The sequence below is a fragment of the Ochotona curzoniae genome, unplaced genomic scaffold (assembly GCF_017591425.1).
Source record: "Ochotona curzoniae isolate NIBS_2020 unplaced genomic scaffold, NIBS_Ocur_1.0 contig_4797, whole genome shotgun sequence".
NCBI lineage: Eukaryota > Metazoa > Chordata > Mammalia > Lagomorpha > Ochotonidae > Ochotona > Ochotona curzoniae.
In genome coordinates, this window is record NW_024466390.1 from 1552918 (window position 1) to 1578944 (window position 26027).

At 40.4% G+C, this 26027-nt stretch overlaps 1 protein-coding gene across 1 annotated transcript in view; it reads left to right on the forward strand.

Moving 5' to 3' along the window:
- Nucleotides 1-26027, forward strand: part of LOC121161609 (ankyrin repeat domain-containing protein 26-like) — an 87485-nt gene that overhangs the window by 20711 nt on the left and 40747 nt on the right. Inside the window, exons 8-16 of the mRNA XM_040988091.1 lie at nt 1739-1799; nt 1892-2091; nt 10482-10608; nt 13168-13229; nt 15358-15439; nt 16926-17024; nt 17592-17620; nt 17712-17784; nt 24715-24923. Coding sequence (XP_040844025.1) covers nt 1739-1799; nt 1892-2091; nt 10482-10608; nt 13168-13229; nt 15358-15439; nt 16926-17024; nt 17592-17620; nt 17712-17784; nt 24715-24923 — 942 coding nt within the window. The remainder of the gene's footprint in view (nt 1-1738; nt 1800-1891; nt 2092-10481; nt 10609-13167; nt 13230-15357; nt 15440-16925; nt 17025-17591; nt 17621-17711; nt 17785-24714; nt 24924-26027) is intronic.

Genomic DNA, 26027 nt, shown 5'->3' on the forward strand with positions numbered 1-26027 from the left:
GGATCCTGCACCCATGTGGGAGACCAGAAGAGACTTCTGGTGCCTGTCTTCAGATCTGCTCAGCTCCAATCATTCCAGCTTCTTGGGGAGTGAATCAACAGATGGAAGATCTTCCTCTCTCCTTCTCTCTCTGTATATCTAACTTTCCAATAAATATAAACACAAATCTTTTAAAAATGTATACATTCAAATGAGTTATATTGAATAAATATGTCATAAATAAGAAAGAAAAATTTTAAAATTCACAAATAGGAAAGAAGGTTGTGTTTTCTAGTGTATTTTGTGAGATTAGATTAGTATTTTAGATTACAATATCTTAATTTCTTAAGCTATAACCCATGTTCTGTTTCACACCACACATTGTTCCGTAGAACACTGATTCTTTTGCTAAGTGAAAAACTTAGGAAACATTTTTTTCAATTTTCTCCAATAATAATTTCACAGATTTTAGGTAGTGTAGATGACCGTAATCAGATAATTGAATGACTTATAGTAATGCAAGTATCTCTTTCTTGCTGTACTACATATATAAAAAAATTGTAAAATAGAAAAAATTTAGTATCACTAGCGATATACTATGAATGAAAGTCTTACATTTCTTTATACATTGTGCTGTTCTTTAGGTTTTTCCTTTTCTTCCTTGGTGTAAATTCATATTCAGTTGACTGATTCAGATCTCTTTTTTGTTTGTTTGTTTCATCGTCTCCCTACTTTTATTTCTTTTTTAAAGATTTATTTACTTTTATTGCAAAGTCAGATACACAGAGGAGGAGAGACAGAAAGGAAGATCTTCCGACCGATGATTCACTCCCCAAGTGAGCGCAACGGCTGGTGCAGCACCTATCTGAAGCCAGGAGCTCTTCCAGGTCTCCCACATGGGTGCAGGGTCCCAAGGCTTTTGGGTCATCCTCGACTGCTTTCCCAGGCCACAGGCAGGGAGTTGGATGGGAAGAGGAGCTGTCGGGATTATAACTGGCGCCCATATGGGATCCTGGTGCATGCAAGGCGAGGACTTTAGCCACTAGGCTACCGCACTGGGTCCCCTCCTCCCTACTTTTCAAAAATGATTCCTATTCCCTGCAGACAACATTCCTTCAGTGCCTATTCTTTCAGTCAGGCAGTGTCTCCACTGTCAGCACATCTAGTTATCATTTTCTATTTTATAGCTCTTTGAGGCTTTCATTAATCACTGCCACAAAAAGGGTAGTCTTGTTTTTTCTTCCTTGGAAGGAACTGAATTTATATATAATTGTTTTTATTTAGTTTTTTGACAGACATAATGAAAACAACCAGTAATGCAAGTCATCTAAATAAGATACTACCGAAAACTATCACTTCTTTTTCCACAAAAGATAACTCGTACAAATACAAATTGTTCACAGATATTTCAGTTTACTTAAATGTCTTTATTCATTTTCTTTTTCTTTTTTTTTTAGTAATCCTTTTAATTATTTAGGGATTGACTTTGTTTTGACTCAGAAAAGCATCTAATAATTGTCACGGTACTTTTACAGTCAATTAGAAGCAAAAGGATTATCATTTTGATTATATCCTGTCTTCTCTCAATCCTTATCACACAAGAAGTTAGGGCTAAGTAAATAAATGGCAGGATTACAGTTTGAATGTTTATCTGATTCCAGTACCTGTGGTCTTTGGTTAGATTATATAAGAAAAATTAATATTATGGCTATTAAATTCAATTTTTCTATAGTCTTAAAGCTGTTTTTCTTTTGTTTAGACTGTTCCCAAACCAAACTTAACGAAGTTCTTGACTGCTTCTCAACAATTCAGGAAAAATAGTAAGCTATTTGAAGACAATTTTTCTTGTGTTATTTTACTGGTTTGAAATTACAAATATTCTCCTAGACTCCTTGCTTTGTTTTTACTCTAGTGGAAGCAAAGCCTGACACTGTGAAGCCTGAAAATGCGACTTTGCTTGACAGTGGTAATTCGAATGGTCAAAATGAAGATGAGATTAAAACCTTTCCTACGTTGGCCAAAGTCCAGAGCTTTTCTCATTCTGCCTCCCCATCCCCCAAGCCTCTTCTAAAGTGTTCCTTCGGGTCTACAGCCATCCCTGGCCCTGCCAAGGTAAGGCTTTTTCTCCCCATATCATCATCTCTCATTCTCATAATGATGAGAAGGGTCCTAGTAATGCTACAACTTAAAAATCACAGAAAGCCAAGATACTATCAAGTCAGATATATGGAAAACATTGAGATTTATGAAGGTTAGTGGAAGTAAACAGTTCTTCAGTGTGCTATTATGGAAGGTGAGGATTAGAAAGCTACCCTGAAAAGAGCTTGACAAATGTGAAAACAACAGGGGAGAATGATGGGAAGAATCTATTGGAGGAAGGCAAGGGCCAGGAGGATGGCTGAAAGAGAAGCTCCAGTGACCACCTCCTGACGGAGACACCAGTGTAGGCAGATGCCCAAGCGCCAAGTCACCTTAACAAGATCTACTGGAACCAGGTGAGATGCCCCAGTGCCTCATCTTGGAATCATGGCACAAGATGCGTTGAGGAAAGAATTGCCTGTGTTATTCCTCCCCCAAGTCCAAGGAGCACAGCCTAAAGGGATGTCTCTGTCATGGGAGGACGGTGAACTGGATCCCAGTGCCAGGTCCTCTGTTAAAAAAGAATTCATTTGCGCTGAGGCCATCAGCCCTTGCCCCGGATCCACCAGCCAGGCAGCCTCCACCATCCCTCCCCTGCAGCTGCCTACAGAAAAGGAGACTCCAGCCACATAGAGAAGCCAGGAGAGGGAGCTTAGGAGGACACCTTGAGCTCAGAGCAGGCCTACTGCCGAGACCTGCCACTTGATAAAGCGCCAGAGCCTCTGCCACCCAGCCAGTGCTCCCAGACTGAGCCTCTACACCTGCCCCGCTTCAGGTAGACATCTGTGCTCCAGTAGGTTGGATTCATTTGGTGCGTATTATCACTTGTTAAAATCAGGTGGGCCTGGAGGTCATTCCTGGGACCTTATGAGGCCCAGGGACTGTGCAGCTCAGCTGTCACCAGCCTGGAGCCAGTATGGGAGGTCTTATCCCCTTTATCACCTATCTCCAGCTTTTAGCAGACAACAAGAGGCCTGCGGGCCATATGTTGGACTTCGGTGCTGAGCTGGCAAAGCCCAGTGATGGGCAGATCCTGAGACCTTCAGAACCTAGGCCAGTGCCTACAGATGCAATCTGTGCACCTGCCCCAGTGTCAGATGGAGACCCAAGCTGTGGTGAGACAGACTTGTGTTGGCACATACCACCACCAACCTACAGGCTAAAACCCAGATGTGACTCATTTGGAACCTGCCTGAGTAGCTGAGGAGCTGTGTCATTCATCCTACCCACCACCTTGAAAAGATAGCAAGGAAACAGAACGGTTTCAGAATTGAGTGCCAGGCTGATAAATCCAGCCTGGAGCAGATTCTAGCAGTTCCTTTCCACAGGCCATTGTCTCAGAGCCTCTGGGCCTGCCTTAATGCCCAGGAGTATTCTGTGGTCCTGGTTGATCAGCCAGGATTGGCGTGACTGATAGGTGCAGCATCTGACAGCCAGCCCACACCTGAGCTGCAGACCACCTCAGCAGAAAACAGACTTCTTACAGGGTCTACAAGAACAGGTGCAATCAAAGCTAGATTACTAAAACTAATCCTGCAGTACAGAAATGCTGTCATTCCCCAATAACCCTCAGGAACTTGCAGGGAACTATGACCCTTCTTGAAGAGCAAAATGGGGTACCAGAGATCAACCATCTAGAAGGTGGAATTTCCAAATTGTTGGATAAAAATTATGAAAGAACTGCTTTATGGAAACTCTACAATATTCAAGAGCACAGAGAAAAATCATTTAGTATTCTAATAGTGATTTGGTAGAGATGAAAGTAATTAAGCAACATCAAGCAGAAATTCTTCAATTGAAAATACACTTGGGTGAAATTCAAAGCATCATAGAAGACATCAACAGTAAATTAGATGGGACAGAAGAATCAATGAGCTCAAAGACAGGCTTTTTGAAAAGACTGGGAGGAGGGGGAAAGACAGGAAGTATAAAGAAGGCTTATGAGAATTATGGGATAGTATGAGAAGAAAAAAACTGATTAATTGGGATTCAAGTGTTGCTTGAGGATACTGAAGAGATATAAAGTACATTCAAGGTCTGACTAAGCCTCCAACTGTGATGCCAGCATCGCTTGCAGTACCAGTTCTAGTGCCAGCTTCTATATTTCTGCTCCAGCTCCCTGCTTGTGCCTTGGCAAAGGAGCAGAGGATAGCCTAGGGGACCCCTGCCCCAATGTGGGAGAGCTAGAGGAAGCTCCTGGCTCTGGATCAGCTCAGCTCTGCTCATTGCAGCCATTTGGGGAGTGAATCCGTGGATGCAGGATCACTCTCTCTTTCTACTTCTCTCTGTAACTGTCTTTCAAATAATAATTTTAAAAACAACTCTCTTTTAAAAAAATGCATTCAAAAAATTACAGAAAATTTGCCAAAGCTAGAGAAATATATGTATCTATCCAAGTATAGGAAGGCCACGAGTTTAGAGTTACATTCAACCCAGCTGACTGTGCCCCAAGACATATTATAATAAAATTCTCCAATATTAAAGGTAAAAAGAATTCTCAATGCTACAATGGAAAAGAAGCCAGTAACACATAAAGGAGTCTCAGTTGTCCTGACTACACATTTCCCAACGAAAGTCTTGGGGAAGTGGGATGAGACTTTATAGTACGAAAGGGGAAAAAATGTCAGCCAGTAATACTATATCCAGAAAAGTAATCCTTCAGATAAAAGGGAGAGATGTAATCATTCCAGATGTACCAATGCTGAGAAAAATTATCACCACCAGACCTGTTGCAAGAAATGTTAAAGGGAGTTGTTCAAGCTAAAAAGCACTAATAAATAAGATATGATTAAAAACTCACTGATTGGGGTCAATGCCACAGCATAGTAGGCTGAACTTCTGCCTACAGCACCAGCAAATCATACATTCTCTGATTTGAATTGCGGCTACTCTGTTCCAGTCCTTTTGGCCTAAGAAGGCAGTGCAGGATGGCCCAAGGTCTTGGTACTCTACACTCAGATGGGAGACCCAGAAGTTCTAACTTCCTGGCTTCAGATCAGCTCAGCTGTGGCCTCTCTCCTTATCTCTGTAACTCTGCCCTTCATATAAAAATAAAATAAAACTTATAAACCTAATTGATAAGAGTAACTACTAACAATGCCAAAATGCTTTGGTTTTGTAAACATTGTATAGAAATCACTCATGTCTTTATTGTGAAAATTTTTAAAAAATGTAATGACTGCACTAAAATGTTGGGGGAGATGCTATGGATAGAGAACATATGTAACATCAAAACTTAAAACTGACAGGAGGAATTGAGCATAAATGTAGGGTTCTATATTGGAATTTCCCAGCTTTCTCCTCCTGTGCTTATAATCAGCTAAGTTGTTACTATTGCAAGATGATTTGTTATAGCCTAACGGGTAACTTAAAGCAAAACCTATTATGTAGAGACTTACCAAAAATGATACACCAGGGATCAAAGTGTACCACTGAAAAAAAAAAATCACATAACCACAAATGGGGATTGTAATCTAGGAATCATGAAAGGAAGTACAAGAAGAACGCATTTAAAAATATCCGATTTTCAGGAGAAAGACATTATGTATCAGTAATTACCTTCAAAGTCAATGGAATAATTTCTCTCATTAAAAGACAGAGCAGGGCCCAGCGCAGTAGCCTAGTGGCTAAAGCCCTCGCTTTGCACAAGCCGGGATCCCATATGAGTGCTGGTTCTAATCGCAGCAGCCCCGTGTCCCATCCAGCTCCCTGCTTGTGGCCTGGGAAAGCAGTTGAGAATGACCCAAAAGCCTTGGACTCTGCACCCACATGGGAGACCCAGAGGAAGTTCCTAGCTCCTGGCTTCGAATCGGCACAGCTACAGCCTTTGCAGCCACTTAGGGAGTAAATCAACAGATGAAAGAACTTCCTCTCTGTTTCTCCTCCTCTCTGTATATCTGACTTTTCAATAAAAATAAAATAAATCTTAAAAAAAAAAAATAGAGTGACCAAATGGATTAAAAAAACAAATGGACCCAACTATATGCTGCTTGTAACCAACTCAGTTCACCTTAAGGGTATAAGTAGACTGAGAGTAAAAGGATAGGAAAAGATAGTCCGTACAAACAGCACCCCATAGAGAGAAATAGCTATACTTCTGCTACTTAAAATAGATTACAAATCAAACACAGTTAAAAAAAAAATGACCAGGAAGGAACATGAAGTGCACAGTACAGTAAGAGAAAATAAAACTTGTAAATATTTGCATCTGATATTGAGGTACTCAAATATATTAGTAGATCTAAGGGAGAAGTAGATTATAATACAATAATAGTAGCTACTTTATCACTCAGCATTCAGAAATTGAGAAATGAGCAAGATAGAAAATCAAAAAAAAAAAGAAACAGCAGAGTTAGATCGCACTCTAGCCTGATTATACCTAACACACATCTACAGAAGTGTCTGTAAAGCAGCTGCAGAACACACATTCTCCTCAGTGGTCAGGGATAGATCATATATTAGGTCACTAAACAGAGCTGAACCAACTTAAAAATAGTACAGGTCATATTGGGTGTCTGCTCTGATCAAGTGTAATAAAAATAAATTTTAAAAATCGGAAACTACACAAACGCATGGCAACTAAATAGTTATTCTTGAATAAGCAATGGCTCAAGGAAGGAATGCAGGAAGAGACTAAAACATTTCTTGAAATGAATTAAAGTGGAAGAAAAGCATCAAAAGCTACGAAATGCTGCAAAAGCAATGTAAGAATTGTATAACAATCAGAACCCGCATTTTAAAAAAAAGGCGGGGGGTGAGGGGATCTCTCAAACTAATTATTACTGCGCTCAAGAACTCAAAGAACAATAACGAGTCACATCGTAATTTGTTAGAAGGAAACAATAAAATCCAGAGCACAAAGAAACGATAGAGACTAATAAGACAATACAAAAAGGTTAATGAGACAAAAGGAGGGAGAGCTGTGTCTCAAGGGCATGGGATTTGAGGTGAAAGCAGAGACTTGAGGACTGGCCACACCCAAATAAAAAGGATTATGAGTGGTGATTATAAGTAAATATGGTAAGAAATTTGATAACTTAGAATAAGCAGCCAAATTCTTGGACATACTCAGCTTATGTGGATTAAGTCATGAGCGTGGAGGATACCTAAATAGGCCAGTGAAGAGGAATTCACACCAATCCTTAAATTATTTCAAAAATAGAAGAGGAAGAAATTTTTATAAATTCTCCCATCATCCACGACCAGCATTACCAAAGCGAGACAAAGACACAGAAACCAGAATTCTCATTGACAATGGTGCATTGTTGGAACAGTTGGATGTACATATGCAGATGAATGAAACCATGCCTTTTTTTCATTAGTTAGAAAAATTATCTGAAAATGAATGAAAAGACTACAGTATGAGACTTGCAAATGCTAACATCCCATATAGGCACCAGTTTGTGTCCCAGCTGCTCCACTTCTGATCCAGCTCCTTGCTTAGGGCCTGGGAAGGCAGTAGGGAATGGCTCGAGTCCTTGGGCCCTGCACTCGAGTGGGAGACCCAGAAAAAGCTCTTGGCTCCTGGTGTTATCCTGTCTCAATCCTTGTCATGAGCGTGGAGGACACCTTAATAGGCCAGTTAAGAGGAATTCACACCAATCCTTAAATAATTTGGGAAGCGAACCAGTTGATGGGAGATCTTTCTCTGTGTCTCATTCTCTGTAAATCTGCCTTTCAAATGAAAATAAGTGTTTAAAAAAAGGAAAGAAAGAAACATTAGAGCTGTGAGGGAACCAAAAGTTCACAGTAGTGAAATGGAAAGATGTGTATGTTGGCAGCATTGGTTTGAGAACCCTCCATCCCTACTTCACTGTTGATCTGGGTACCGTTAGTGCACCAGTGAAAGATGATGCAAATACTGGAGCCACTGCCAACAACATGGGAAAGCCGGTGTAGTTCTTGGCTTCTGGCTTTGACCTGGATTATCACCGTCTCTTTCAGCTGTATGAAGTGCAAGCCACATGATGAAAGATAGCTCTTTATTTTTCCCCCTCTCTATGGCACACTGCCATTCTAATAAATAAATCGTTTTTAAACTACCTCTAGTTACTTCAGCATTTCTCTTATACAACTTATAACTTTGTAAGGTTCATTATTTTTTTTTTTTTAGTTTTACTTTTTATGTCATTTGTATGGTTGACAAGGATGCATACGCATGAGTTCTACTGATTAGAGTGGGAAGGGTCAAGATATAGGGGAAGAAGAATGGGACAAATGCTTCTAATTTTTCTTTTCTTCCCTTTTATCCTGTATCTGAAACTGGAAGGAAGGGGAGTCACGGAGGAGATGGGGCCTTCTCCCAGCTGCCAAACTCTTACTGCCCAGTGATGGGGGGTGTCCACTTGATGTCATCTGACAAAGCCTGATATGGAGAAGAATGTTCCGAGGGTATTGCTTGAGTGGTTGATAGTTCTGAGACACTGTTGGTTTCATTGCTGCAAGACTGAATAAATCCTTCCAAGGTTAAGGTATTGTTTTTTTTTTTTTAAGATGTATTTATTTTGTTTGAAAAGTAGGGTAACAGAAAAGAGAAAGAGAGATCTTCCAATTGTTAGTTCACTTCTCAAATGGTTGCAGCAGCCGAGACGGAGCCTGGCCTATGCCAGGAGCTTGATCTGGACACTCTTCCACCGTATTCCTAGATCTATTGGGAGCTGTATCCGAAATGAAGAAGCTGGACTCTGAACTGGTGCTTATATGGAATGCCAACATTGCAGGTGGTGGCTTAGCCCAACCTGCCACTAAGAGTGTTAATTTTTAAAAATTAATGACGTCAGGTCATATACCATGACATAGAAAACTAATCCTCGGGCCCGGCGCGATGGCGCAGTGGTTAAGGTCCTCACCTTGCACGCCCCAGGATCCCATATGGGCGCAGGTTCTAATCCCGGCAGCCCCACTTCCCATCCAGCTCCCTGCCTGTGGCCCGGGAAAGCAGTCGAGGACGGCCCAAGGCTTTGGGACCCTGCACCCACGTGGGAGACCTGGAAGAGGCTCCTGGCTTCGGATCGGCATAGCATCGGCCGTTGCGCTCACTTGGGGAGTGAATCATCGGATGGAAGATCTTCCTCTCTGTCTCTCCTCTCTGTATATCCGCCTTTCCAATAAAAAAATAATAAAAATAAATCTTTAAAAAAAAAAAAGAAAACTAATCCTCCACCTGTGGCACCATCAGCCTACATGGATGCTAGCATGAATCCCAGTGCCTCCACGTCTGCTCCAGTTCCCAGCTAATGTGCCTGGGAAGAGAGCAGAGGAGCACTCAAGTCTGTGGAGCTCCACATCCAACTGAGAACCCTGGAAGAAGCTCCTAGTTCCTGGCTTTGGACCATCCCAGCTCTGTCCATTGTTTTCATTTGGAAAATACTGATGTAGTTATTATCAGTTTATGATTTGGCCCTTACTCTCTTGATTATTTTCCTATCACATTCACAATTAGTGTAGTCTATTTTTTTAAGTTATTTAATCTTATTGGAAAGGCAGATATACATAGAGGAGGAGAGACAGAGGAAGGTCTTCTGTCTGTTGATTCACTCCCCAAGTGGCCGCACCAATCCGAAGCCAGGAGCCTCTTCCAGGTCTCCCATGCAGGTGCAGGATCCCAAGGCTTTGGGTCATTCTCAGTTGCTTTTCCAGACCACAAGCAGGGAGCTGGATGGGAAGTAGGGCTACTGGGATTAGAACCAGTGCCCATATGGGATCCTGAGGTGTGTGCAAGGCGAGGACATTAGTCACTAGGCTACTGGGCCAGGCCATAGTGTAGTGTGTTTTTATCCCATGACTTCAGTATCCCTCTTTGCTGTCTTATACCTCATCCTTCTGTTCCTGCTGCCCTGCCTTGAATGCGCTTCACAATGTTGCCACATTATTGCAGTATTTCCTAGGTTTTCCAGGTAGAACCCACTGTTCTTCCCTTTGTCTCCTTTATTCACTTCAGTTGCTCAACTAATAGAGTATACTTGAACAAGTGAATGTTTTCTTTTCCTTTTTTTTTTTTTTAAACTAAGATTTATTTACTTTGGTGAAAAGTCAGATTTACAGAAAGGAGAGACAAATCTTCTATCTGCTGGTTCACTCCCCAAGTGGCTGCAACTGCCAGAGTTGTGCCGATCCAAAGTCAGGAACCAGGAACCAGGAGCTTCTTCCAGCTCTGCCACACAGGTACAGGGTCCCAAGGTTTTGCGCCTTCATCTACTGCTTTCGCAGGTCACAGGCAGGGGGCTGGATGGAAAGTGGAGCAGCTGGGTCACAAACTGGTGCCCACATGGTCCCCTGCACATGCAAGGTAAGGATTTAAGCAACTGAGCCATCATGCCAGGCCCATGAATGTTTTCTGAAATTGTATTTCCTTGTTTTCATAGGAAGAAATGCCAAAGCCAGAAATTGGAAAAAAAGAAATTGACATTGGTAGTGAAAGTGCCACAAGAGAACAAACAAATAATGATGGATTGACCCATACTGATGAAGTACACAAGAGTAATAGAAGGGGTGAGTTGGTGTATGTTTGTGAATTTTTTTTTCTGTGTTTAAATGCTATTTTAAAAGTAATGTGTCTAGATCCAAACAGAGCACTTTTTAAAGATATTCTAGTGTTTTATCTGTATAGGCTGCTGTGGCATTTCTTGCTTGTGTACATGTGTACAGGTACACGATAATCTGCATTTCTCCTTCTTTGGCATTGCTTTATCATCAGAGGCTCGTAGCTTCTTTCTTTTTTTTAATAATTAATTTATGTTTTTATTGATTACATTGCATTATGTGACACAGTTTTACAGGCACTGGGATTCCCCCCTCCCCTCCCCAAAACCTGCTCCCCCCTATGGTGGATTCTTCCATCTTGTTGCATTACCACAGGTCAAATTCAGTTGAGATTATTTCCTTGCAAGCATCTACATGTAGCTTCTTTCTTATATTGTACAGAAAATGCACTGTTTGTTATTGTGAACTGCAGTCTCCTCCTATTCTGTATAAAACTAGGAACTTATTCATTCTAACTGTTGATCTGCTACTCACTTTCCAAATCTCCACAGTTTACCTCTGGACCTCCCAGCCCCTGCTAATCACCAATTTCTGTGCAGAGTGACTGTTTCTGGTTTTGTTTGTTTTTAGCTTGCATGTGTGAGTTTAAATATGCAGGACTTATCTTTCTGAGTCTGCCTTATTTCACTTAAAAAACAATGTCCTCCAATTCCACCCATTAATGCTGAAAATCATAGAAGTTCAGGGTTTTTTTTTCCAGCAGAATAAGCTCCCATCATGAATATGAACCACAATTTCTTTATCTATTTATGATGGAACTGGAACCTTGGTTGATTCCTTATTTTGGCCATTGTGAACAGTGGCACAGTATACATGCTGGGGCAAAGATGTCTTAATACAATAACTTAATGTCTTTTGAATTGCTAGATCCTAAGACAGTTTCATTTCTAGTTTTTAAAGAAATATCCCTAGTATTTTCTGCAGTAGTTGCATTAATTTACTTTCGTACCACTAGTGTGTAAGAATTCTTCTTTTTCCCATCCTCACCAGCACTTGCTACTTTCTTTTTGATGGTACCTATTCTAATAGGTAAGGGGATATCTCACCTGTTTGGTTTGCATTTCCCTAATGCCTAGTGATACTGATAATTTTTTCCATTTGTTTGTTGTCTAGTTATATCTTTTCTTTAGAGGGCTGTCTATTCACATCCTTAGCCCATTTCTTAATAGTTTTGGTTGTTTTGTTGTTGTTGTTTTTCTTGTGTAGTTTTATGGGTTCCTGATATTTTCTATGTGTTAATCCTCTGTCAGATAAGTAGCTTGCAGACATTTTCTTCCTGTCAGCTCTCTCTTCAGTCTCTTGAATGTTTCCTTTGCTGTGCAGAAACTTCTGAGTTTTATATAATCCCATTTTCTAGTTTTGCTTTTGTTTTTTGCACTTTGAGTTCTCCAAACTACCATTTTCTATACCAATGTCTAACAACTTCATATTTACAATTCTTGCATTTACATCTCTGATCCATCTTGAGTTGATTCTTGTAGGTGTAGAAGCTAGGTATCTTATTTCCTTCCTCTGCATTTATATATATAAAATATATATATATATATATATTCAGTTTTGCCATTACCATTTATTGAAAAGACTCCTTTTCTTTCTGTGACGTATGTTCTCAGTATCTTTGTTGATTGTAAAAGCATGGACTAGGTTCTAGGATCTGTATTGTGTTCTGTTGATCCATGTGTCAGTTTTCATACCAGAAACATAATGGATTTTTGTTTTAGGATTTCTTTATTTGAAAGCTACAGTTAAGAGGAGAGGGAGAGATCTTTCTTTTTCAGAATCTCTGTGGATGTTCTGGATCTTTTGTGACCTATTTGAATCTTAGAATTGCTTTATCTAATTCAGTCTGGACATTCCACCAAAAAGCGATTGAATTGATAAATTAATTGGGTAGTCACAGAATACAAAATATCTTTTAAAAAATTTGCAGCTTAACTTACCATAATGAGTCTGCTTAAAGAGAAATCAAGAAAGAATTCCCATTCCAAATAGCTACAAAATTTTGAATAGTTAGGATCGCATTTAAGCAAAGAAGTGGGAAATCTCCAGAATGAAAATTTTAAAACACTGTTGACAGAAATTAGGGAGGACACACACAAAAGTAGAAAATATCTCTTGCCGATGTGTTACAGTAACTAATATTATTTTTGTTGTTGTTTAGTATAAAGAGAATTCCCAGTGAATATGCAACTGTACAGAGCTTATATTGTCAAAATACTTATATTACCTAAAGAAATCTGCAGATTCATGCAGTGCCTGTCAAAATACCAATGAATCTTTTACAGAATTAGAAAAAAAATTCTTTTTTTAATATTTTTCTTTTGCTGTCTTTCTTCATACTACCAACTTCTTCCTAAAACTTCAATTTCTTTAACCCTCTGAGATTTACTCTTGCCATTGCTTTGTTGTTGTTGTTGGAATAGTCATGAATGGAGTTTACCTATGTGTTTATTTAAAATCCTTTGTAATAAATGTTCTCATTAATGGCTGTGTGGGTACCTTTTCTAGACATGATGTCTGCGTTAGGATTTGGCGAAGAGGAAGACATAGAATCACCTTGGGATTCTGAGGTATTGTTGCTATTTTTAATACAGTGATTGATACATATTGAAACAAAGAAGGGGATTTTTTTTTTCTTTTTAGTTATTTGAGAGACAAAGTAATGCAAAGAGAGAGCTCCAATATGTTGGTTTACTCCCCCAAATGTCTGCAGTGGCAATGGTTTGGCAAGGCCAAAGCCAGCAGCTGGAAACTCACTCCAGGGCTCCCAAGTGGGTAACAAGGACTCCACTACTTGATCCATCAGCTGCTGCCTCTCAGACTGTGTGTTAGCAGGAATGTAGAATCGGGAGCCAGAGCTGGAGCTGGACCGGTTTGTCCAGTATGGGATACACATGTCACAGCTTGCATCGTAACAGTTAGGTCAAATGACTGCAAAGGGAGCTTTCCTTTCTTACCTTTGTAACGCCCTTAATGTTTTTAACTCACAGTTTATAATGTAAGTTTGTGCCGAGTGTATTTCTGTTGCATGGTACAGTCCTACAAGCTGCAGGTTTTATTTAGTGAAACCAGTGAAGCATGCTTCAAAAACACACAGAATCAGTTTGGTGTCTGAAATCAAGTTTGCCATTGCTGTCTGAAAACCAGTGAAAATTTCAACATCCAGTTCTTTCTTTCGGATGTTGCTTTCTCAAGTTGCATGTTGGTTCTGGTGGTCTTTTTATGATTCAATCCTAAGTGTACTGTGACCAGTGTCGAAGTGTGAAGAAGAGAGATCAGATTCAGGTGTGGCTGTATGAGCCGGCAAATACGTGGCTATGCTCCATATCATTGTCTCTGATGCGTGTATGAACCTTGTATTAGATGATGTAGAACCACAACCTGGTTCTCGTGCTAAATGGAGGCAATATAAGTTTTTTGTAAACTATCTCCAACAGCTGCTCTATGAAGTGAGACACTGGTAGAAAAGCAATACACTTTTTGTTTCCTGATTCTTTGGGTATACATTATCCTAAAGCATTTCATCTTGTGCTTTTGATTATCCTAATGTGATTCCAGGAAGCCAATAATTGGGTGGGATTTTTATTTTTAAATTGTATAGTTTCTTTCTAAAAATAATAAATAAATAAATAGATAATATTAAAGAATTATCCCAGCTCATCCGATATTCAAATGGATGATTCTGTCACATGCATAGACCTAAACCTAATGAAACTTCAAGAGAAAGAATTTGCACTGTAGTTTTTTACAATTTGGAACTTGTAAAAATATGCGTAGAAATTGAAAGTATTGTGTATCTGGATTGTCAAGTATGTATCTACAGGGAACTTTCCAGTAAAAAAAAATATATACATATATGCATATATATATATATGGAGACTAGTAAGTATGTGGTATTGTAATAGCAACAGTTTGGATTAGTGATATTTTAATAAAAGAAACTAGAAAATCAAATTCATTCAATAGCTTTGTAGTAGCCATGCTTTTAGTAACACTGGTTTAAAATAATGGTGACTTATTCTGTGGTGATACCTGCAGACACAGGCAGCACTGATCTCTTACATTTAAACAGTTACTGCATAGTGGTCCCAGCACTACTGATTGATTTAAAGACAGACAGTATCACAGTCGGTCTCTTACTATCACAGTTGGAAAAAATGATTTAATGTCAATGACTTCATTCATAAAAATGTTACTAAAGACATGCGAAAAAACACTCTAATTGTCAATTTTTTAAATTATACATAGAAGCCAAAATGATCACAGTGATATCCAGTGACTTAATTTATTGGGTACTTTGTCTAAAGGTTAAGCATAGTAAAGCAGCAACAGGGTTGAAGAAAGAACGTGACAGTCATAAACGATACATGGATTTCTAATTTGGGGTATGTTAAGTTTTGGTAGACCGTTATTGAAAATTCCATGTAGGAAAATAATGACTTGCCACTTGACTCTATTGTGAAATTTTGAATGTTTTGACCTTAAATAAATTTTGTTGTTGAGTATCAATAATGTGCTTGGCAGAGTCAGTAGAAATGGAGATAAGGCAGACTTGATACACATCTGGAGTTGTCTGTTGGAATGTTTTGGTTTTCAATGCTTTACGTCTGCTTGCTTCAAGCTGGGTAATCTTGGTGTCTTCATAGTAAGTGGTTAGGAACCGTCCTACCAGCTCATCATTGACTTTAATTTTGACAGAGTGTTTCTGAAAGCCCTCCGCATAAGTCTACTGATGAGTCTGAAGCTGCAAACCAAAGAAGTATAAATAAGCAAGTAGATGGTAAGAACTAAGTTTTATTTATAAGTTTATTTGACAAAACGCTTATTTAAAATAAAAACACAGCTGCATTCTGACTGCCAAGATAAGTCACCTATTAAATGCATGGTGAGATAAAAGAGAAGCGAAATGAGGATAAATTGTGTGTCTTGCCACATGTCAGCAATGGATTAAATTGTGAATGCTGCTAAAAGAGCTAATAGTCCCATTTCAAGGCATTTTATGATCTGAGGAATGTCAAGAAATAAAGTCAAGGAAAGGAGGAAGCAATGAATGAGAAAGGCAGAGTGTACAGGAGTGAGGGAAAAGAAGTAGTGATGAGGGAAAATACTGCTTTTGTGGTCAGCCATCTATGTGTGCAATTTGACGTCATTTGAAATGCTATTACTTCATAGAATAACATCCTTAATGCCAAAATTAGAATTGGAAAGAAGAGAGTTGGGTTAATTATGGAGAGGCCAAGAAAGTGTTTTATATCAACTTCAGTTTCAACTTGGGGGATTTAGTAAGGGAGAAACGTGAGGCTGGATTCCAGAAGGATCAGTTGAGGGAATGGAATCTGGAAGTAGACTCAGTACACAGCACATGTTGTCAAATGAATGAGCCACCTTGTTAAGATTCAGCCCATGTGGGGTTCTGCAGCTGTGACGAGGCCTCAACGTGACATCTGTGCTGCTGCTGGTCCTCACACCCTGCCCTGAGTCGCATGGATAGAGAAATCTGGAGGAGGAGCCACTGGATGATGGTTCAAGACCTACCAGGATAGAGGGAAAGATTTATTTTGCTTTCATTTCTGAGCGTGTTTGTGGCTGGAAAGAAGGAACAAAGTGCTGAACAGACAGAAATGTTAGATGCAAGGTATAAATGCTGGGTAAAAAGAAAAGAAGTGATGGGGATAGTTTAAAGAAAGATGGTAGAGAGATGTACAGAACCCAAGTCAGGAGATTCCCTTGGAAAGTGAAGTAGGGGAGGGGAAGAGAAGGGAGGAAAGAAAGAAATTAGCTCAGTGACTTTGTTGTTGATGAGAAGGGAATTAAGAGAACTCTTCTTCAAATGACTTCAGAACATGCACACCCAACCAGAAGCCTGGAGATTCCTGGCAGCAGAACGTAGTGCCAGAATCAGAATAAAGTACAGCCACTCAGTTCTCTCTCCTTAACTGTTAAGCATTAATAATATATGTGGCTTTGATGTTAGTTATTACAGTGGAATTAATTTGAAGATTGAAGCATTAACTAATTTTTTAATGACAACTGATATTTTTTATCAGAGAGATGTTTCGTAAAATCCTTGTAAGGACTGACACGGTATATCTAACCAAATTGCTTTTGGAAACATAAGACATCATAGAGTTCATTCCTTTAATGTGGATATTGTACAAATGTTGGAGTATAAAAGGATGTTGATAATTCTGTGACAATTCGACTTATGTTTTCCTTTTTGATAGCTACATTTCAATACTGAAGTCTTAATATGCCTTATTTCGTAGATGTGTTTTATATACCTTCTTGCATCAGTGGATCAAGAAATACTAAGACGGCTAAACTAGAAAATACAAGAAGTATAGGCATACCAGTAGCCCGCGTGGGTATGGAAAAAAGATGCAAGTTCTTATGAACCTTTATTCTACAAGTGTATATCCAGTCTGATCAATTAAGAAAACCTTCTCTGGCTTAACTGTCATTGCAACTGTACACTTCCCAAATTATCAGACATGTTAAAGAATACGATAAATACTTGTAGTATAAAGGTAGAAGTGATTTTCCGTGTTGTATTCAAAGTGAGCTCTTGCATTCTACCATCAGCTTTGGCATCATCCATTCTTAAAGTCATGTTTGCTTCTCTAATTAAAGAATGCTTTCCTCCTCATCACTCAGCATATTCATAGTGGTAAATGCGCACTTTTCTTTTTTTGATTACTGTCATTTCAAACATAATCTCATTTTTGAAATCTTAACTGCATGTTAGGTATTAAACCTACCTGGCTCTTTTCTTCAGATTCTTTCCTAACCAAAAAGCAAATCTCCAAACTAAAAGTGATCATTTCTGAAGCCAGGCTTGAGGATTCAGCTCAGTGCTAACTGCATCAGTTTGTGGCTGCCTCTGCCTCTACCATTTTTACATCTAATCGATTATGTGTCTATTTGCTTTTTAGAGTCTCCTGAGAGATACCCTCATCTGAAGGTAATTAAGTTTTGTATTTTTGTCTTGAATTATTAACTACATACTGCATGAGGTACACATTAGTAATCATTTTGTTTTAAAACCCGTTTAGCCTGCTGTTGAAATGGAAGATTCCATTCCAAGTAAAGCAGCAGGAATAATGGATATACTAACCTCCAGAGCAGGTAAATTGTACAATAGAAATTTTAGTCTGGGAAGAAGTCCACAGAAATATTTACAATGTTCCAAGTCTTTATATTCCTAGTGCTTTATTTTCTTTTCAGTTTTTATGTAATTAATGCAGATTGAAGGTGTGTATATTTGAGAGAAAAAAAGGTATTTATAAGCATAAGAAAAGGGGATTTTAAAAATGTAAGCTTAACTTAGGTGGAAACTGAATCTCATTCTCTGTTCCTCTGTCTTTTGAGTACATTGAAATTACATCAACTAAAAAAAAAAAAAAATAGAGCAAAGATCCATGAACCATTAGAGCTAATGGATTATGACAGGTCATATCTGTGAAACACTCCACTACATACTTAGAAGAGACTCAGAGTGACAGTGGCAGATACCATTTCATATACTTTATCCTGCTGTCCTCTGGACAGACCTTGAACTCCACGCTTCTCAGATCCTAATCTAGAACCACCACTTCAAACCCTGTGAAAGGAGAGCCATCATTGCATCGCAAGAAGTTAGCTGCTGCCTGCTACCTGCAGCGTCAGCATCCCGGCTAATGAGCAGGGAAAACAGCAGATGACCCAAGTGCTTAGGTTCCTGCCGCCATCTTGGGAGATTTGGAAGAAGCTCCTGGCTCATGGTTTTGATGTTCCCATCTCAAGAGTGAACCAGCAAACAAAAGATCTTTCTCTTTTTTTTTCTCTTTCCCTTTCCTTATTACTCTTACTCTTTCACTGTCTTTCAAATCATTCAGTCAAATTTTTAAGAAAAACCTGTGTAGGGTTCTTAGTTATCAAATAATCAAAGGATCTTTGATGATGATGATGATGATGACAATGGCGACAATGATGATAATGGTGCTGAAATGATCTTTAAAGCATAACTTCTGGGCTTCTGACTTTTTCCTTCAGTTTTCCTTTATAAAAGGAAAAGGCAAGTAGTTGTGTTATGTATTCATTTCCTGTCTAATTTCATTATGAGCCACTTGGTTCTAGCCTGGATCTAGACTTATCCTACCTTCTTGTGAAAACAGTTAACATTACTTTAAGGCTATTGTTTTCATACAGATTTAGGATATTCATCCAAGGCTGAAAAAGTTATCTGTGAAGATTCTGGTGTATTATAAAAATACCATCTCATTGAAATTAAAACTTTTTATATTTATTTATAGAGTTGTTTGAAAACCCATGTCATATATATTTAAATTTAAAGTGGTTGGATACATTTTTTGTTTGTTTTAAAATTTTTTTTAATTTTATTATTTTATGATACAGTTCCATAGGCTCTGGGATTTCCCTTCCCCCTTCTCATACCCCTCCTCTTCAACTGATTTCTCCTATTATATATATATATATATATATATATATATATGTTTTGATGATATTTACATAGTTGATCAGGGTGGGAAGGATCTAGGGTTAGAGAAAAGTGGGTGTGACCATTGTTTCCAAACTTTCTATATCTTCTTCCCATTTGGCAGGGAGAGATAAGGGCATGGGCCATACCCAACCTCCCCATCATCCCAGTATCCAAGAATGGGGAAAGGCCACCTAATATCAACCCAGAGTCACAATGGTGCATGTTCCAAAGATTCTGCCCAGGAGGATGCGATAGTTCTGAAATGCTATAGATTTCGGTGATCTATGGGTGACGAATCCCTTCCTATGTCCATTGACTGACACAATCAACCTTTTAATCTCCAGTCACCCAGATATTTGCTGTCATTGTTTGGCTGGGGTAGTTGTCCATATGTTCTGTTCTCCATTCACTGCTACGGTACCAGATGTCCTCTGCCAGCCCTGGTGAGCTACCATGTCTTCCATGTGCACCATGGTCTCTTGTCCAGTACTTCATCCTCTGCGCTGAGGAAGACCAGGTCTCCTAAGTGGACTCTGAGTCAGGCGATCTGAGCTGTGCTGGACCTCACCCCCCCGACCCTTGGGGCACACAGATCCAGCAACCACCTTGCAGGCAGTCCCACAGCCCTGGGACTTGTGACCCAGAACCTGCCAGAACTCCCACCCCCGAAACTCATGGGTCCAGCCTCCACCACATCAGCGGGCTTGGTGACCTGACACCCCTATCTCTAGGGCTCACGGATACACCTACCATGCAGGTGGGCCCAGTGGGACCTGGGTGTCCTGGCCCAGGTCCTTGGGCCCACCCTCCCAGGGCTCACAGAGCCGACACCCACTTCATAATGGGTCCTAGGACCTGGACCTGAAGACCCAGGGCCAAACCAGACCCCCACCCTAGAGGTAACGGGCCCAGCATCTACTATGAAGGTAGGCTCCAGTCCCCGGGCCATGCAACCCAGGACCCACTGGATCCTCCTGCCCCAGGGCTCATGGACCCAGCCCCCACCACACAGGCAGTCTCGGTGACCTCGACCAGGAGACCCAGGCCCCTTCTTGCCCCCATCCCTTGAGTTCATGGATTCGGTACCCACCTCACTGGCAGACCCAAAGGTCCCTCTGTCCCTGGGGCTCACAGACCCGACACCCACTTCCCCCAGACTAACATGACTCATCTTCCCTCAGCATCCATCAGTGGGTTCTTCAGAAGACCCCAATTCCAGCTCAAGTTTAATGTGGTTGGTGATGTGACCCAACTCAGTCCCTCCCACACCCCATCCTGGTTCTTGGATCTGTCAGTGGATGTTAAGAACTGTCTCAAACTGGCCTACCCCCTGACCTGACCCACATGTATGCCGACGGGTACTGTAACCTGGTCTGGTTCTTGGGCTTACCTGCAGGGACTGCAACCTGTCAAAGGAATTCACCAAGTTCCTCTATCTAGTCTCTTCCCAGTGGCAGATCTTGCACATTGTTGGGTCTCTGGCCCAATTTGACTTTGTGAACCTGTTGTCCTGGCAGGAAGACATCCTTGTCCAATCAGGCCATACCCTTTCCAGTTCTTACTGTTGGGTGTTGCAGCCCATGCATGTTTGATCAGTGCCCAGACACAGCTCTCACATGGTTCAACAAGAGCCAAGACCTAGTCCAGCCCATTCTATACCCTACCCTGACTCTCAAGTACCAATTGGTGCTGGAGTCTAGCCCAGCCTGATTCTCACCAGACCCAGGCCACACCCATGCCAAAGGAGATTGTAGCCATGTACTGCCCAGGACAATGTACTGATTGGCTCTCACATTCACCAGTGGGAATTCCAGCCCAGCCAGGGCAACCCTTTAGCTCCCCAACCAGGCCTATTCCCAGCCACAGTTCTTGCACATGCTAACGGAGATTGCCATTCCACATGGGTGAGCCCACATATGTCCCTGCAAATTCTACCCCCAGACCTGATTCATTCACGTATTTGTCGACTTCATGGCCCAGCCTCACAATACGTGTTCCCTTTTCTAATGTTGTCTGGTGGGTTCCATGATGTAGCCCTTCAAGTAGAGTAGCCTTGTCCATGGAAGTTCCAGAGAAATCATTCCTCATCTGCACATGAACCCTGCAGTTCCTGCTCATCCCCACCTGTTTCCAAACTCCCTGTAAACCCACACCCACAATTTCCCAGGGTGCATCACTGGGTGGCCTGCGGGCTTGGCCCAGTGTGAATTCCCCCAACCAAAGCCACATGGCTGGGAGATTCAGACACCTATGCCTCTGACCAGACTTACCTGGACTCCTGGATATGTTCTATAAACTAAAAAATATGCTTAAGGAAAATGTATTAACAAAAGAACTCTTACTAAAAAACAAAGTGTGCAATAGAGATTTCTCAGTGACTCAAGCACTAAAAAACATGGCAAAGATGACAGTTAAGTAGTTCAGCTTATCTAAGTGAATGTCAGTATAGAACGTATAAGGTATAATCAATCACTGAGCAGCAATGCGTCAAGAAAGGGATATAGAGCTGGTTCTCTGAAGAAAGAACTGGTACAAGTCAGATTTGTATGTTCTTTACAGTATAGTCATCTAAAACCTTGTTTTCGGAGTTTGTGTGATCCCGGTTTGATGCCAAGTTGTGTGACTTGTCAAAGCTCAGGGACTCTGAAGTTGGTGATAAGTGTTCCTTTGTATCACAGTCGATAGCCAAGATCAGTCAGCATGCAGACAATTGAGACAGATGACCTCAGCATTGGAAGTTGGGTTTCTTTTTACTTTCCATGGGTGCTTTTGAATTGTGGCTACCAGAAGGCAGAGGGCAAGAAAAATAGCGAAATGGATGGCCCATTCCATCCTGACATCTCTCTGCATGACTCTGTAATTCCGATAACCCATGACTTTTCATAATCACTTCATGGCAAAATTTATTCCATCTTTGCATCCCTAATGCAGACTTCAATCTTCCTAATACATTTAGTGAGCCGTTTGTATTCTTTATCAAAAGTAACATACAAATAACAAAGAGAATTAGGGAAAATGGGAAATTTTTAGGTTAGTATTCACATAAACTTGACAATGGGTACAAGGAGTATATTTGATCTTTAACTAGATGGGAAAACTAGGTAGAAATCTTAACAGCTACCTACTCAAACCCAGTGTGTTTACTTTGTTTCATTTTTGCAACCCTGGATGCACGAATGTTAAAACTACATGCAGTGTAATGTCTGAAAGAGCCTTTCAAGACCAAATACTGATTGATTTCTGAGAGTTTCTGTTACTTTATATATGATAGAATTGACTTACCTGGTATTAATGGGAACATGTGAGATTCTGCTATCTAGTGTCTCCTCAGCTGGATCCACTTGCTCTGCCATTTTGGTTTTTTATTTCACCAGAAATACTGGTTTTAAGGCATGCCTTGTGTGTATGTGTATATATATGAACATGTATGTATATTTTTAATCCTACTGGACACTGACTATCTCTGGAAGAATGGTATCTGATTTGTTGCTTTATATACTAATAATGTAGTCTCATGACCAGCTGATAGTAAGAGTTCATATAATGTTCTTCAACCCTGTGGTTTCCTTTTTTTCTTTTACTTGTGGAATTAAAATTATGTTTCATAGAAGTTATCCATTAGCTCTGAGTGACTGTAAGTTGTAAAGCCAAAGCCACTGACCTATCCCAGGGACCTGTGTGCTCGCTCTTTCTTTATGAGCTTAGAAGATCCTAAAAGCAGGAGTTTTAAACCAGAACACCTAAATGAGTACCCTAAGTCAGGAAAATAGGAAAAAGGAAAAGTGCACAAAGTAAACTCCAGAGTCGGCTACAGTTCTTGTAGATCATTGTGTTCCTGTTGTGAAGTCCAGCCGTGAATGGTGTGGGGAGTACGCACGGCTGTTTTCTCTGGGGACCCAGGTTTTTGGATTGCTGATCCCAAATGTTCCTGACAGCATTCGCTCCATTTAGAGCTGTGCCATCTTGATCTAACACTTCTACCTTATATTTCCACTCCTTTCATTTACTCCCCTGCCCCCCTCCTGTCATACTCCCCACGCCATTTAAAGTGAAAAAGTACTGCCTACGACATTGGGAATCGGTCTCGTGCTTATGTCTCCAGCTTTGGCGCTGCTCCCTGTCTGCCCCTGTCTCTGGTACTGCCATTCTGCTTGACAGTGCCCTTCCTTACCAATCCTTGTTTTGGGTTAAATACACCCCCATTTCTTACTTCTCCCGTTCTCTTGCTGCTGCCTTTCATGCTCACTTTTTCCTGCCCTGCACTCATTTTAATATGGTTATGAGATTTTTTTTAAAAAGATATATGTTTTAACTTTATTTGGAAAAGTGAGGAGGAGACAGAATCTTTTATCTGCTGTTTCACTCCCCAGATAGCACAGTGGCTGGCACTGGGATTGGGCCAGGCTGAAGCCAACAGCCTGGAGTTTCCTCCAGGCCTCCCATGTGAGTGCAGGTCACAGGCATTTGGGCCATCCTCCGCTGCTTTCCCAGGTGCATTAGCAGGGAGCTGGATCAGAAGTGGAGCAGCACCCATGTGGATGCTGGCATTGCGGGTGGAAGCTTATAGTGCTGTGCCACAATACCGGGCCCTAATCTCCATCTGTAAGTCTCAGCTTAGACATTATCTGTAGGAAAGCCAGCCCTGCCAATTTCATCTATATTCTTTAAGCCCCAGTGTCTAACACTTAGTTTAAACCCAAAAAAGAATTACTGGGTAAAATGCTCTTCCTATGAAGATGGATTAAGGGGTTGTCTTCTAGCAAAAAGGGAAGACATAGAAATAATTTATCATTCAAATGGTAAAGATACAGTAGAAAAACTGATTCCTAAAATATCTTAAAGAAAGAAGCATATGTTTCTCGGGGAAAAAAAAACAAACATAATCCAGGATCATTTGACAAAGCAAGCTGAATCTTGAAGAGAGATTTGTCCAATAAGAGGGGAAAACTTTTCAAATAAAAGGAAGAATATTGATCACTATATAAGTCGCAAGAATATTGATCAGTATATAAGTCATTTTGGAAACACTAACTGAAAAACATGCTTGGCAAGTGATTAGAAACATACTGTTATGGGGGCAGAGATTAGTGGACCTTGCAGCTTTGTTTCCACTGTGTTTCAAAATTTTGCTTTTGACTGTTATTTCCCTCTATGTTAGATAATGGTATGTCTTGAACCTGGCTATATCTAATAGCTCCCCAAGTAGTTTGCTCTATTTTTGGATAACTGGAAGTATTTCTTAAAGATATCAATATTCAGGCAAAGATTGTTACATATGTATATCTTTTAAAATTTTAAGTTTTTAATTAATTCCATAAAAATGCTTATTTCCCTGGTTTTGTAAAGATTATAGCTGTTGTCTGAATTTTAAGTAGTTTATGTTAACTAAATATATACTTTCATAGCAGAAGTAGATTCAGAAAAACAAATTTAAAAACACCAAAATGTCATTAATATCTGGATATTAGACCCTCAACACGGGCCCCGGCCCAGTGATCCTGCACTTATCTGCTCCAAGGCAGTGAAGCGTGTGACCTGAATAAAACACTAACAACACAATGTTTCTGCTGTTACAGACACAGTCAAGGAAGCAAAACCAGTACGAGAAATATGCCAGAAGCCGAAGCTACCGGAGCCGTCAGGTGGGGATTGCAATGCTAATAACTCTAGAAGTGTGGAATCCGAGCTAGATCCTGTGAGTTCTTGCCCAGCGCAGAGTGACTTAGATGTGACATCTGAGGAAGAGCAAGAAGGACTTGAAGGAAGTAAAAATAACGAGTCACGGGTATGTAGAACTTTACATTGAACTTAAGTGTCTGATTTATTTTCATTTATTTTTATTTGAAAGAGTTACAGAGAGGAAGAGAGACAGAGGAAAAGAATCTTCCATCTGCCGTTTCACTTCCCAAATGGCCATAATAGCCAGGGCTGAGCCAGGCTGAAGCCAGGAGCTTCATCTGAGTCTCCCACGTGGGTGTAGAGGGCCACATATTTGGGTCCTCCATCCTCTGCTTTCCCAGGTGCATTAGCAAGGAGTTGGATTAGAAGCAGAGTACCAAGAACTTGAACTGGCACCCAAATGGGACACTAGAATCACAGAGATATGCCACAACACCAATCCCCCAAGATTTTTTAATTTAATATTGTTTTGTCTGGGATAAAAACATAGCCTTGTCTAAATGAAGAAATTGCTTTTCAGTCAAATCTGTTAAATACAGGTCACAAATTAATGTTTTATCTACAAATCCTCTTTAAAAATTATTTATTTTAGAGCTAGAGAGACGGAGAACCTTTTCTCATCTGTTAGTTCATTCCCCAGATTTTCACAGAAGCTAGGACTGGACCAAGTCAGCACCAGGGGCTTTGATCACCCACCTCATGTTTTTGGTGTTTCCACAATGTCTTACTTGTTTGATTATGCCCATAAAGTCAGCATAGGAGCCAAACCCAAGTGATGGTTAGCAGGTTAAAGGGTCATGTCTTAGTGAGAAGTGGACTACCTGGGGCAGTGTGCGTTAGGTCTTAGAGGGCCAGTGCAGGTGGGTGCGTTCACTTCAGCCACAGTAAGTTCTCCTTCAAGTTTTGTTCTCATAGCTACAGGAGCCTGGCCTCAGCTTCAGAGGGTCACGGAGCTGCAGGCAGGGTGCCAGGAGGTTGGGCCACCTGCAGCCTCATGAGAGGAAGGGCGTTCCCGTTCCTGTCTGGGACAGACCTCTTTTACACATACTATTCTCAGATTACAGAATCAAGTCTGTTTAATTCCTTTTACTGTAGCCTTATCTGTATTCATAGGTGCAGACCTAGCATTCTAAGACCAAGGTTCTGTTTCTTTATATTGTCATTATGCAGTTTAAAAACTTCTTGCTTAAAAACAAGTTGCAAAAGCAAA